Source organism: Phasianus colchicus, chromosome 14, assembly GCF_987193195.1.
Source record: "Phasianus colchicus chromosome 14, bPhaCol1.hap1.1, whole genome shotgun sequence".
NCBI lineage: Eukaryota > Metazoa > Chordata > Aves > Galliformes > Phasianidae > Phasianus > Phasianus colchicus.
Genome location: NC_143449.1, coordinates 6,885,841 through 6,898,489, shown reverse-complemented (window position 1 = coordinate 6,898,489; position 12,649 = coordinate 6,885,841). Strand labels below are relative to the sequence as shown.

The 12,649-nt window shown below is 50.2% G+C and overlaps 1 protein-coding gene across 6 annotated transcripts in view; it reads right to left on the bottom strand.

Annotated features, from left to right (window-relative positions):
* Window positions 1–12,649, bottom strand: part of PAK3 (p21 (RAC1) activated kinase 3) — a 226,555-nt gene that overhangs the window by 33,983 nt on the left and 179,923 nt on the right. For 5 of the 6 annotated variants that reach the window (XM_090150083.1, XM_090150084.1, XM_090150086.1 and 2 more), the window contains one exon: window positions 526–722. In XM_090150083.1, the coding sequence (XP_090006209.1) occupies window positions 526–700 (175 nt within the window). In that variant the 5' untranslated portion in view covers window positions 701–722. Of the gene's footprint in view, window positions 1–525; window positions 723–3,655; window positions 3,889–12,649 lie in introns of those variants that run through there. The other variant, XM_090150087.1, reaches the window with a different exon arrangement.

Genomic DNA, 12,649 nt, shown 5'->3' with positions numbered 1-12,649 from the left:
AACTGAAATGCTGTTTCCTGCATTTTTAAGAGACACTGTGAACATATCCAGCAGGCTTCAAAACAAGCCATTCTGCATCCACTATCAGTGCAATAGGAACAAACAAGAACAGCCTTGCTCCCATCCATGGGATGCAAGAGCACTGAAATAAAGTGTCAAGCATATTGCCTTCTCACTTCTGCAAATCTGTTTTGCAAAGCATACAATCTCATCTCTGGTTTTACTCCAAACCCAAAGCAAAATCCAAGAAAAGGATTCCCCCAACTGAACGTAGGGGTATTTTTAAAAGGCAAGTGGCACAGTGTGCGTGTGTGTCCCACTGCCATCTCAGAGACAAACCAGGAACTGCCTGGATACCTCCTCCTCTTTTGAAACATGTTACTAGAGTAATTGGAACAGAAGGCCTCAGAAGGACTTGAATTATCATGTTTTGCAACTGAAACAGAAAGAAAACGGGCAGAAAGTACACACGGCAACCAACAGAGAGCAAGAGAAGGATGCAACCACCCAATGCTGATACTTTACTTTTATCCCCTCCTCCCGGGAAGATGGAGCGCAGCCTGGCTTTCTTGTTCTTCTCCTCGGGGGCCATGGGGAGCGGTTTGGAGCTGTGGTTTAGTGCTGAAGAATCACGGTTGTTGCTGTTCATTCTCAACGGCGGGGCTGGAGGTTTCTCTTCAACATCCAGACTATCGGACATCTTCAGCAGCCCTCACAGCCTCCTGTAAAAGCAGAACACAAAGCATGCCTGTCAGGTGAGGTGCTGGCACATGGGGAGAGGTGGAAAACCTGCTGCTGGTGAAGGAAGGCTGGGAGGGAAGGAAGGCTGTCTGCAAAAAGGCTGCTGCTGGCTGCTATAAATGCATGCAGTTCCTAAAAATAATTGTATCAGTATCAAGAACAAACTTTTATTTTCCTTTTTTAAAATTTCTCTTAAAGTCTTACCTTTTTTTAATTAACTTTTATGTCCTGTAATTGCTTACAGACCAATTCCCTTTCTAAAACCAGGCTTCCAAAGCAATGTTTACATGGCTTCCTGAAACAGCCTCAGACCCAGGGGTACCACTCGTGTGACGTAAGACAGGCAGCACGCCGGGCAGCGCAGGCAACAAGCACTGGGACCTCTGCTCTCCCCTTGCTTTGTTTTTGCAGAGAGTTTACTCCTGAGCACGGGGCTTCAAAAGAATCCATATTCCCAACAGAAGTTTACTCAAAAGTACCAGCTAAAAACACTTTCGCACACAGAAACAAGTGATATATATGCTTTAAAATCCTTCACAGCCCTGAGTGGGAAAATATGATGGTACCCTGAAAACAATTCAGGTTCCTTTCTCTGAGCTGTCACCACGCAGACCTCTTGGGCTGCCTGAGGCACCACCTGTCCCCAGGCACAGTGCGTTGTGAGCCCTAAGGACCAGCTGTACTGACCCAAGGGAAAAGATACCCAGGAACTGCTGTGCAAGTTCCATAACTGAGGAAACACAGGGCAGGTAACACTTCTGGAATTCCCCATCTTTCTTCAATATTGAAATTCAAGCCTGGACTGAGCAGCTGGTTTCACAAACAAGCAACGCTCGGTAAAACGAACTCCGACTGTTTTAGGACCTGAAAATAGAGTATGATTTCAAACGGATCAGATGTGACGTGGGCTCCGCTGCGTGTTGTTAAAGGTTACAGCTCGACGAGCACCTTGCCTTCCAGCAGCTCCATTTATGGCAGGCACGCGCAGAGCCGCGGTGAGCGTCAGGCAGAGCCTTCCCTGCACTGATTCACAGACAGCACGCGTTCCTGCAGTCACTCTCTTAAATCTGAGATGAAGGAACTGATGTTCTGTTTTGTTTCTTAACTGCAGAAGTCACAGTTTTCTTCAGAAGCACTGTCCAAAGGTGACACAGTGCTGACACAGTGAGGCCCATCATTGTGGTACAACAGCCCTGGGCACCACCGGCCAGCTGCAGCCACAAGCACGGGGCTGAGCAAAGCCTGCAAGCACAGCACTGACCGTGACACAGCTGACATTTTGCCAGGACTTCCAGCCCATAGATCAGCAGGAGATAATCAAACCCACTCTGCCCTGCTCCAGAATACCTCCCACATAAAAACTACATGACCAAATGGGAAAGGCAAAGATGCTCACTCTGCCCAGGTTTTCACGATAACACGGGCATTTTGGCCTGTTACCATTTTCACATTACTACACATAAAATGATTTTTTTACTACTGTACTTATGTTTTTAATTTGATCTAAACAAAACCCACAAATGACAGAACTGAGAATCACAGAATCACAGAATGGTTGGGCTGGAAGGGACCTCAGAGTCCACCCAGTCCCAATCACTACCATGGGCTGGCTGCCCCCAGAACAGGCTGCCCAGGGCCCCACCCTGCCCGGTCCTGAGTACTTCCCAAGGATGAGGCATTCAAAGCATCTGCTTAAAGTCAGGAACAATAAATGAAATACATAGACTCTCTTTTGCACTGGTCCAGCTGCCATAAAGACAGGTTACTGAACGTCTTGGTGCCCAGGGGATCTCAGGGGGCCATCCCAGGGTCACACAGCTGAAAACCTAAACAAAAGCCAGTCCTGGCCCCCTCCCTAACACACCGAGTGGGGATTCTGGAGGCCCAGACTAGATTCACAAACATCTATCAGAGGGCATTACTGACACCCACCTCCCCAAGGAAGCAGCCTGTAAGCACACTTCCCAGCCAACTTCATCAATGAGTTTGCATTAAACTGGTGATCTGAGCCAACCTGGCAGATCCTGCCTACAACAAACTAGGAAATGCTCAAAGAACTGTTCCATGAGCAGCTCAGCACAGTGCTCCCCAGCAAGGATGATGTCAGCTCAGAGCCTGCAGCCCAGTGGAACTCTGCTGGACCCTACCTGCCCTGTGGAGCTGGTCACTGCCCCTGTACCCTGTGGCCAGAACCAAGCAGGTGCAGCTCCCTAGAACCTCTGTGCCAAGAGTGTGGAAGAGATCACACACCTCTCACTAACAAAGCTATGCACCAAGGCAACTCTCAGACAGAAAGATGCTTTGTCAATGGAACATCTGGGACAGTGCCACAGCCCTGGTGCATGCCTGGTCCCAGCCAGAGGCCCTGCCAACAGCCCTGCCATCAGGGTGCGGACCTGCCCCAGCCCTGGAGAGACACATTACTGATACAGCGTGGATGTAGGCAATGATGTGCTGCTCTGTGTCGCCAGGGAGGACCTGCAGTTGGGCCCAGGGTAGGGCTTCTGCAGACCAGGATCTCCAGTGCAGACCACAGCCATTTACCTGGAGAACACACACTTCTGTAGATTCAGGTCAAACAGTTACCAACAACAACCTCTGAGATTTCTATCTCGAAATGCAAGAGGTCTTCAGGTAATGGGAAAAAAAGAGCCAGGGCTGAAAACTGCTGCAAGAAATAGGGAAGACCACATCCCCTCCCACTGAAGGAGCACACACGAGGCCGATGTTACCCAGCTCCCACAGCAGGATGAGACACAGCACCGCGTGCCCCTGACCTCCCTCCGCAGTGGGGCTGCTGTGCACTCACTGCACGTCCCTGCACACCCACAGACAGTCCGCTCTCCCCCACACAAACAGCCCTGGCAGGCCAGGAGCTGACGGCAGCGCAGGCTCTGTCTGCCCTGTGACCCACCTCCATGGACTTCTGCAGCACCCGCTCCACTCGGCCGCCAGGCGCAGCCCAGCCTGCAGGCAGGAGCTGGCCATCATTCTGCAAAGTCTATTGCACGGCGCCAACCTCAGCTGTCCCTCAGAACGGGACAAGCGCCTCTGTCACTGTATCTGTTTGTAAACAATGCCGCTCTGCTGAAATAGGTCCTCCCGTGGGCTTTGCCTCCACAAAGAATACTATTAACGGTTTCTGGCCCAATTTGCCCATGATGTAATGATTTCCAAGATCTTGAAAGGAACACTATATTTTGTTCAGCGCTGTTTCAGGCTCAGTTTCAAGAACCGTACAAAGCTCCTTTATTCACTTCTGAACCAGAAGAGAAAAGGGGGGAAGATAGCCTCAAAGCTTTAACGGCTGATATTAACTTCCCAGAGCTGGTCTGAAGGAAAACGACAGCAAACCACGAGGCTGCACACACTGAGACTGACAATTTATGGTTTTCCTGATCAGAGCCCGTCTGCTCTTCCATTCTTTCTCATTTTGAGAATTTCCATACAAGACTCGCTTCGTGGCAAGAGAACATTCACTCTCATACCTAACTTCGTACTAACTCATTTCACCTCATCGTAGAGAAAACGGAGTGCCAACGAGCACACAAGCAGCTCACAACCCACCAAGGGCCCTCCAAAGGAGCTCCTCAGCAGGACAAAGTAAGAGACAACAATCTCCCACCTGTATCAGAACTACAAGCTCTAGGAGAACAATGCTGAGTTTGCAGCAGTGAGGTGCTCCATGCCCCAAGGAGTGCAAAACCCACCGGACTGAAGGGATGGGAGCAGTGCTGAGGTCTCTGAGCTCCAAAACTTCTGCAAACTCAGAGAGCCAGCATGCTCTTGGTTTTCACTCCTGTCTCATTTTTTAGCATCTTCCTGCAGGCCTGATGGCTAAAAGGGAAATCTAAACAAAAACAGAACAATTCTGCAGCAGAGGTGAGATCCTAGCAAACCATTCACCCTGCCTTCATAGTGCAGTGACAATGCACTCATCAAACACTTCACCTCCATGAGCTGCAGCAGCCCCCAGGTTGTCCTTAAGAACAGCTTTTGGAAGAGGCCAGCTAACACCTGCCAAAAGCACCATCATCAGGATCTTGTCACCTTGCTTCTCCAAGATATGCCCCTCTCACAGCAGCCAAGGCAGTGCTGGTGACAGACTGGTGAGGAAGTAATGCACGTGCAGCAAAGAGATGGCACCAGCACCTACCTCCTGAGAAGGTTCTTTTTGATGCCCATTGGCTTTAAGGAACAGACTGTTATACTGAAAACACAGAAACAAATGCATATGTGAGCACATTCGCTTCATGCCAAGCAGCAAAACTAAAACTGAATTCTCAGCGAGGTCAGTCACTTCTTCATTGCAGAGTTATGGAACAAGACTTGACATCCTTTTCCTGTCCCACCTCTTGCAATCATCAGTTCTGTAACTGCAAAGCCAAACTCGGACCTACACAGCATCCAGCTTCTCCATGACTCAGTCCCCCTCTGAATGGCCTGATTTTTAATATTTTTTGTATCTAGCTCTAGCCAAGCTAAGGGAAAGGAGAGGAAGCACCCAAATGTCTTCAGAACCACACACACACACTTGTCTGAAGTCTGTTCCAAGTTCAGAGCAGCCTCCTGCTGTGCCTTTATCCCAGCCAGCCCTTCGAGGAGCACTGCTCACAGATAGGTCTGGAATCACTTCCCTAGGTTAGTCACGTTATGTCAAAGGCTGCAGCATTCAGACAGGACTGGTTCCAATTAGAACTCACAAAGAGCATCCTGTTCACAGAGACACTGGTGTTCGCTTTCAAAGCCTCAGAGATACGACTGCAGCTTGTGATGCAGCAAAATCGTTTCTAAGATCCCTTGAATGGACGGAGCCATGCCAATTTCCAAGCAGCAGCTTTGCAAATGTAATTGAAGACGCAATGCTCTTTTTTCCCCCAGAGATCTTTGTTTATAAATATACTTCCTGCAAAATATATTTCATTACTGAGCTGTACGGGCCTCATTCTGCTCCCAGCAATACTCATCCATGCCCCAGGAATCAGCGCTGCTGTAACTGAGCAGAATTATTTCGAGGTACTGAGTGCTGAGATGCTCTGTTACATACTGGCTGAGAAACTTACACAGTATTTTCCAGCGCAGTTGCTGGAGGACTGTATGTTTCTCTACAGCTGCATGCTCATTTGTAGTCTTTTTAAAATTCACGTGGAAGTGCAGCTGGTTAGCTGCACAGAATGAATGCACTCACAGCACCACTACGTGCATGAGGGTTTGCTGTCTACTCTGCTGAGCCTGGCTAAGTTACAAGCCTGTCCAGTAAGAAGGGCTGTGCAGAAGCAAAGCAGACCAGGGTGCATGTCCCAGTGCTGTGGGGAGCAGGAGCACTGAGGGGATCCTTCCACATCCATGTGCTGCAGGACAGCCCTCATCGCTTCCACCCGTGACCCTGAAATATCAGCACTCATGTCAACTGCAGCAGGAGTTAAAAGCAACAACGCCTCACCTTCACCTGCCTCTCACACAGCCTCTCAGCACTGCTCTCCATTTATCCTCCTGTTCCCCTCACAGGCAGGTAAACAAGTGCTGAGCTGAGCAATTATTCAAACAGAGTCATTTCTTCGATGAATGCACTGTTTCTGTTTGCAAACACCCTGTAAGCAGTTTACGACTTCCTCCAGCACATTCACTTACACAGAAGTTACCTCTGAAACTTGCTGCAAGTGACTCCTGGCCCCTGCAGCAGCCGCAAGCTGCTTTCTGCCTGCAGATACTGCTTTCAGCTTGGGCTGTACCCAGCCAGGGCTGCCCCGACACACCACCTGGAACTGCTGCTTTTCCAAGGCGGGACACTGAGAACCAAGTTTCTGTTGGAGCTTTACTAAGCGACTCCCTAACACTGGTTTGAAATTCCCTCCTGACAGTTTCATAGAACACTGTGAAATAAATGAATGCAGTAACAGTGAACTTAATGGCCTTATTTCACTAAGCGTTTCTTCAGATTTAAATTATTCTGTCCTTTCCCTGCACCCCAGGAGCCACCCAATCAGGCTGTGAAATGCAGAGAGCAGGCTGTATCTGTGCCAGGGTCCTGGCCACCCACCTGGCCTGAGCCTCGTGATGGGCTCAGCATGGGGAGGAAGAAGCACATGCACAGAGGGTGTGGGCAGAAACAGCTTTCTGCACTGGGGCCAGCCCTGCTGCCCAGCCCAGCAGCTACCAGGGAACCTCTGTACTGTGCTGTGGAGCACAACGTGGAGAAGAAAGGGGGTAAACAAAAACCAACCCAAAAGATTGTGCTCCAAGCCACCGCCTGTGGACACTGCTGACACTTCAGACAGAGCTAGAGGAGTTACAAGTGAAGGATACCAAAATGAAATAAGAGCTCCCAGAACGATCTGATGAGAGGCTGACGAGAAACAATGAGAAAAATACCCAGAGAAGGTATTCACATGTGAGGAATAAAAACAACATTCTTCCCACTCCACCCCTTTTTTGCTTTTTATTTACACAGCTGAAGAACTCCACGAAGTAGAGGAGGATGTCTCCAAACCCACCGTGCCCATCAAATATCCCACATGCTCTCAGATAGCATCTCTTGCCCACTCGTGAAAGCTTTTGCGTGAAATGAAGTGTGGATTTAAATCTCTGTAAATACACTCAAGTATTTCTTCACATGGACTTCATTATTCCTACCTCAGAGCTCGTGCCTCAGCCGTGCAGAACTGATAGTGCACCAGTCGCACTGTCTGGCAGGCTGCTCCCGTCGCTGTCCCCTCTCTCACATTTAAACAATAGCCAAGAAAGCCTCTCCTTGCATAGGCTTCTATAACAAACATTCTCCCTCTTTATATATACTCCTAGGTCCTTGACTTTGTACTTGTTGGGCACCCTAAATTCCTACTGAACTGCACTGCTTTTCATAAACCAGCTGGCATCTTGCCTGCAATGGTTTTCGTTTTGTTTACATAAAAAAAAAATCAAGCAGAATTTTGAAGAAAACAAGGGGAAAAAAGAAGACAAAAGGCTCCATTTCCCTGTTTTTCGTGTTCTCTGCAGGGGTTGGTGCTTTCTCCACTCTTCCTGTTTTCTCTCTGCATGACATTCTCACAGCAGATGCATCAAGATAAGCACAACAGGGCCCCGCTGACCCCCAGCTCATGCAAACACTATGTGCCAAAACCCAGCCCTGTCTCCTTCACAGGGACACAGCCCCACTGAGCAATGGGACACGTGTACACCTCCGCTCCATGCAGCCCTGCACAGCCAGAGTTCTGGGCTGCCTCTGCCAGGCAGCAGCAGGGCACCGTGTGACAGAGGGACTGGGAAGCAGCAGTGTAATGCCAGTGAAAGCGATCACCACTTGCCCTTTCCCAGCACCTTCCAAGTCACCTTTCAGCTTGTTTTGCCTTTGCAATCTCCAGTGTGCCTTGTTGTAGTAAACAACGCAATTTAAGCCCATGTGACAGAAGAAGAGCATGAAGCCACATCTGAAAGGCGTACCTAAGGCCAAGGCAGAGAAATACCCAACGGGAGCCCTCTGCTTCCCTGTACCAGGGCAGGACCCCTCCTCAGGAGGCTCAGGGCAGACTCAGAGACCTCCAAACATCACGGGCACAGACTGTGCTGAGCTGTCCCAGCAATGCAGCAAGGCACAGCGGAGGGACCCAGAGCCTGCCTGCAGGTGAGGAGGTGCCAAAGCCCCAGCTGTCACATGCTGTCCACCAGGAGGTGGATGCGTTCCAGATTCTGCATCATCTCTGTAGGGCACTAGGGCAGGAAGGCATTCATATCCCCTTCACTTCCCCAGGGACAGCATTTTGCCTTTTATTCTTTGCCAGGCCTTTTATTTACAGCTGACTAGCTTCATATATCTAATATTTGTCTGCTATGTTAGTGATCTTATCGTGGGTAATGGCATGTCTGCCGCAGGGCACCGCGGGCCTGCAGCGGTTGTGTGCATGTCTCCAGCACCTGCTGGACCCTGCTTCAGAGCAGAAGGACAGGGAGCCCAGAGAGCAACACGCAAATGCCATTCCTGAACAGGCTGCGGAGAGAAGTCTGCATTCAGAGAGCAAAATAGGGCCCTCACACTGAATCTGCAGCCCTCTCAGCTACCACTCTAATTGGAGCAGGAAAGCATGGCCACAGGAGGTGGTAGCACTCCAGGGCACTCCAAGGACATCCCAGCCCCAGGCACTGTACTGGAGTGCTGAAGCCAGCAGGGCACTGGTTGGAAATGGCAGTGTCCGTGCTACAACCCATGGCAGGCAGGCAAGTATTTCACACTTCTGTGTAACATTCCCGCTTCTCAGCAGAACAAACCGCTTTGCTGCTCTTACAGCCAAACAAGCCTTGTCTGGAGAACACGGGAACACGTGTGTGAATCACCAACACAAAGAGACACGAACTCTGTAAGCAGACAAGAGCCAAGCTACACCTGCTCACAACACATCAGCACACCTGTCCGGGCCGTGCAGAACCACCTGCACCTGCTGCTTCCACAAGGAAGCTCCTCCAGTGCTCACTATGTGTTCCTAAAGCAGCCCGAGCTCCTCACACAAATCCCTGCAAAAGCACCAACTCCGGAGCAGCGCTGACACCAATGCAATCCCATATTAAGTCAAAGAAACTACCAAAAATAAGGAACCATCAAAAAGCATGGAAACAAGTAAACAAACAGGAACAGCCAGGAAAGAGGACAACAGCAGGACCCAAAATAAGTTCCTGGTGCCAGGCACATGTCAGGTTTATAGCACAAAAGCTAGAAGAGACTTGTTCTTCAGACAGGCAAAGAATCAGCATTTACCCCACTGCTGGATGGAGCCCATCACTGCTTGACACACTCTGCTTCCCATTTACACCGTCTTAAGCCTTAGAAGAAAACTGAAGTAAATTAATTAAGGATTTGATGAAGCAAGGAAACAGAGCAGCAGTACGAAAGCACAGAAGCCAAACGCTGCTCTGCCCTCTCCCTGCAGGACTCAGACAGGGTGGGATCACACGCTGAGGCTGTGAGCACGGGGCACCCACTGCAGGCATCACGCAGCCACACACCGTGTCCATTTTTCCCCACAAAGAACTCAGCTCTCCCTGCTGCTGCTGCAGGGCTGAGATGGTTTCCGTATCTCCAGATCTATCAGACTTAAAGGAACCTAATAATGAGCTGATTTAGTTTCAGGACCCTGACAGCTACGCAGGTCGCTAGGCAGCACACAGAACATGCAACATAGCGCCTGCAGCCTGGACAGCAAGCAGAAAAGAGGAAAGAGGCCCGCAAGGAGCCAGCTGGGCACAGAGCAAATGGGAGCCAGCAGGAGGCTCAGCCCTCCGGAACTGCTGGGCTGGAAGGACAGTCAGAGGCAGCACAAAGGGAACCTGCTCACTGTGCTGTCCTTGAGGAGCAAAAGACAAGAAAAATGGAGGTGGAATTATTTTATTAAGTGGCAGCAAACTAAGAGGAATGAGCAAGACACTGTTGCCAAGGACAGTGGCTAAAAAAGCCCAACAAGAACGACTGATATATTGTTTGGCCTCAGACAAAATGAACCTGTCTAAAGGCACTATTGTTTAGGCAATATCACAAAGCAGGGAAAAGAATGAACGCTTTGGTTACAGAACTGTGCGTCACAGCGTCTGCGTGTAACTCTAGAGGGGTTCGAGGTCTCCCAGAGAAACAGACGAGTGCCTGAGACGCCCTGTGCCAACAATGGGGGCCTGGGGAGCTTCAGCGAAACTGGGAGCGGCGCAGCAGTGAGCTGGGGGGCAGAGCGGGGCCAGAGCTCAGGGCAGCAGCATCTGCACATGGTGAGAATGTGGGGAAAGGAATCCAGGAAGCACAGACTGAAGCACACGGGCTTTGTGGTCCAGTACAGTACAGATGCAGTACAAAAAGAAAAACGCTCAACTCAGTGTGACAAGATAATGGACACAGGAAACACAGCATCTTAGAATGCAGCTCCCCAGAGTGCGTGCAGTGACTGGGGGTGCTCCTGCAAAAGGAGGAGCGGGGCAGGCAGACAGGCTCTGCTAGGCTCTGCACGAGCTGCCAGCCATTCCAGCTTCGTGTGCTGTTGTGCCATTAAATCAAAGCCCAATTTGATTCCAGCTGGATTGCAGAGCCAGCTGCAGAGATAAAAGGCAATCCTAGACTAGAGAAATGCCACCAAGTGTTGAAAATGTAGAACAAGGGCTGTTCCAAGGTCAGTGGGCAAATAGGAGCTGCTGATAAAACCCCACAAAACCAGTTGGCGTCATTGCTCCAGCCTGACAGGCACTGACACACACAGCCATCCACTGCTTGACAGCAAGGCCATGCAAGCGTGGAATTATTTGAGGTAGAAATAATGTCATTGTCATAGGAATATTCCTGAGGCCTCAGAAGACAAGAGGCTTTGGTTAAGAGACGAACAGCAAAAGGAAGACCACGGATCACACAAAACAAATTAAAAACCACACTAACTATCAGGTCTTGAAGAATATGAGCTACCAGTGAGTGAGCCCGTCTCTATTGAGAGTAATCCCCAGTCCTGTGTTTACACAGTCCTGACACTAATGAAGGGATTCCTAAAAGACATGATGGGCACCCTGCAGTACTGAGCTGGCAGAGCCCTGCAGACCCAGCACCACCCCTCCGCAGCTCTGGTACCCACAGCACTGAGGGACAAAGCGCAGTCCTCAGGCGCTCAGCAGCATCTCAGCCGGCAGGGCCAGCCCACACCCCAGCCCCAGGCCCAGCCACCACTGGCACCGTAATGCAGGTGAGCCTGGAGGCAGCAGCCAGGGGCTGCTAGGGGCTGCACATCTAGCTGTTTGCCATGAGGAGCTGCTGTATGAGAAGCTGCTCTGCCACCAGCGAGACGTGTCAGCTCCTCCCTGATCTGCAGCCCAAGGCAGGCGCCTGCTTTTCCCTGCCCAGTCCTGAGGTACCCGAGTCCTACACAGCAGCTCCAAGCAGCATTGAGATGCCTCTAGAAGCAACCCTGAGAACAGAGCTATGGAAAACAGTCAGCCATCCCCATTATCTGCTGATGCTGACAAGTCACAAAGGACACCTGCTCAGACAGTGAAGGAGCCACTGGCTATGCTCCCCAGAGTAAGACATTCCCATCCACACCTTGGAGTCACCAGCACTGTCTGGGTCTCACACCAGAAGAGACAATGCCAACATTCCGAGGAGTGCATCCGCAGGATAACTGCCCCTGTTCTCACACTGCACCCACACAGGGCACTGCCCAGATGGTCACTAACAGCAGCAAATGCACAGAAATGAAAGGCTGAACACAACGCAGCACTCATGTCTCAGTGGAAAAGACGACAGCAGATGAACTCACCAAATTACTGCCTTGCTCTAATAGGAGACTCCAGGCGATTTCAGAGTGCCGCAGGCAGTCATAAAACACTGGCTCCACAACGGGCCAGATCACAGGCAGAAAATACTGTCTTCTCTTTGCAAGACTGCATGTCATGATATAGCAGCCAGTAAAGTCCTCAGAACTTATGCTGATAATATGCACCACTGCCTGCTCTTCTCATTATGTGCCACTGCTGCAGGTGAAACAAGTTCCAGCAACAACAACAAAGATTTGCTCAGCCCCAGCCTCTGCTAGCCCCGCTCAGCAGGACGTGGCTCTGCCTCACTGCAGCACAGCGTGTGTACCTGGGCTGGGAGAGTGCTGCAGGGAAGACTGGCCAAGGATGTACAACAGCCAATGTTCAGGACTGTTTTTTTCTCCCTCTCGCAGCAAATTTCAGAGGGAAACCCAAGAGCAGCCTCTACAGAGGGGCAGTGACCATCCACACTGCTTGTTCAGACTCCACCCCAGTAAGCAAGCATCCCCTCACTTACAAGGGATGTAAGTTCTTTCACAAAATTAATAATTCCTGGCTGCTCAAACGTTTATTTGCTATCAGAAACAAAATAAGGCAATAAGAGATTGGTATAACAGAGAAAAGCAAATATTTACCTTAT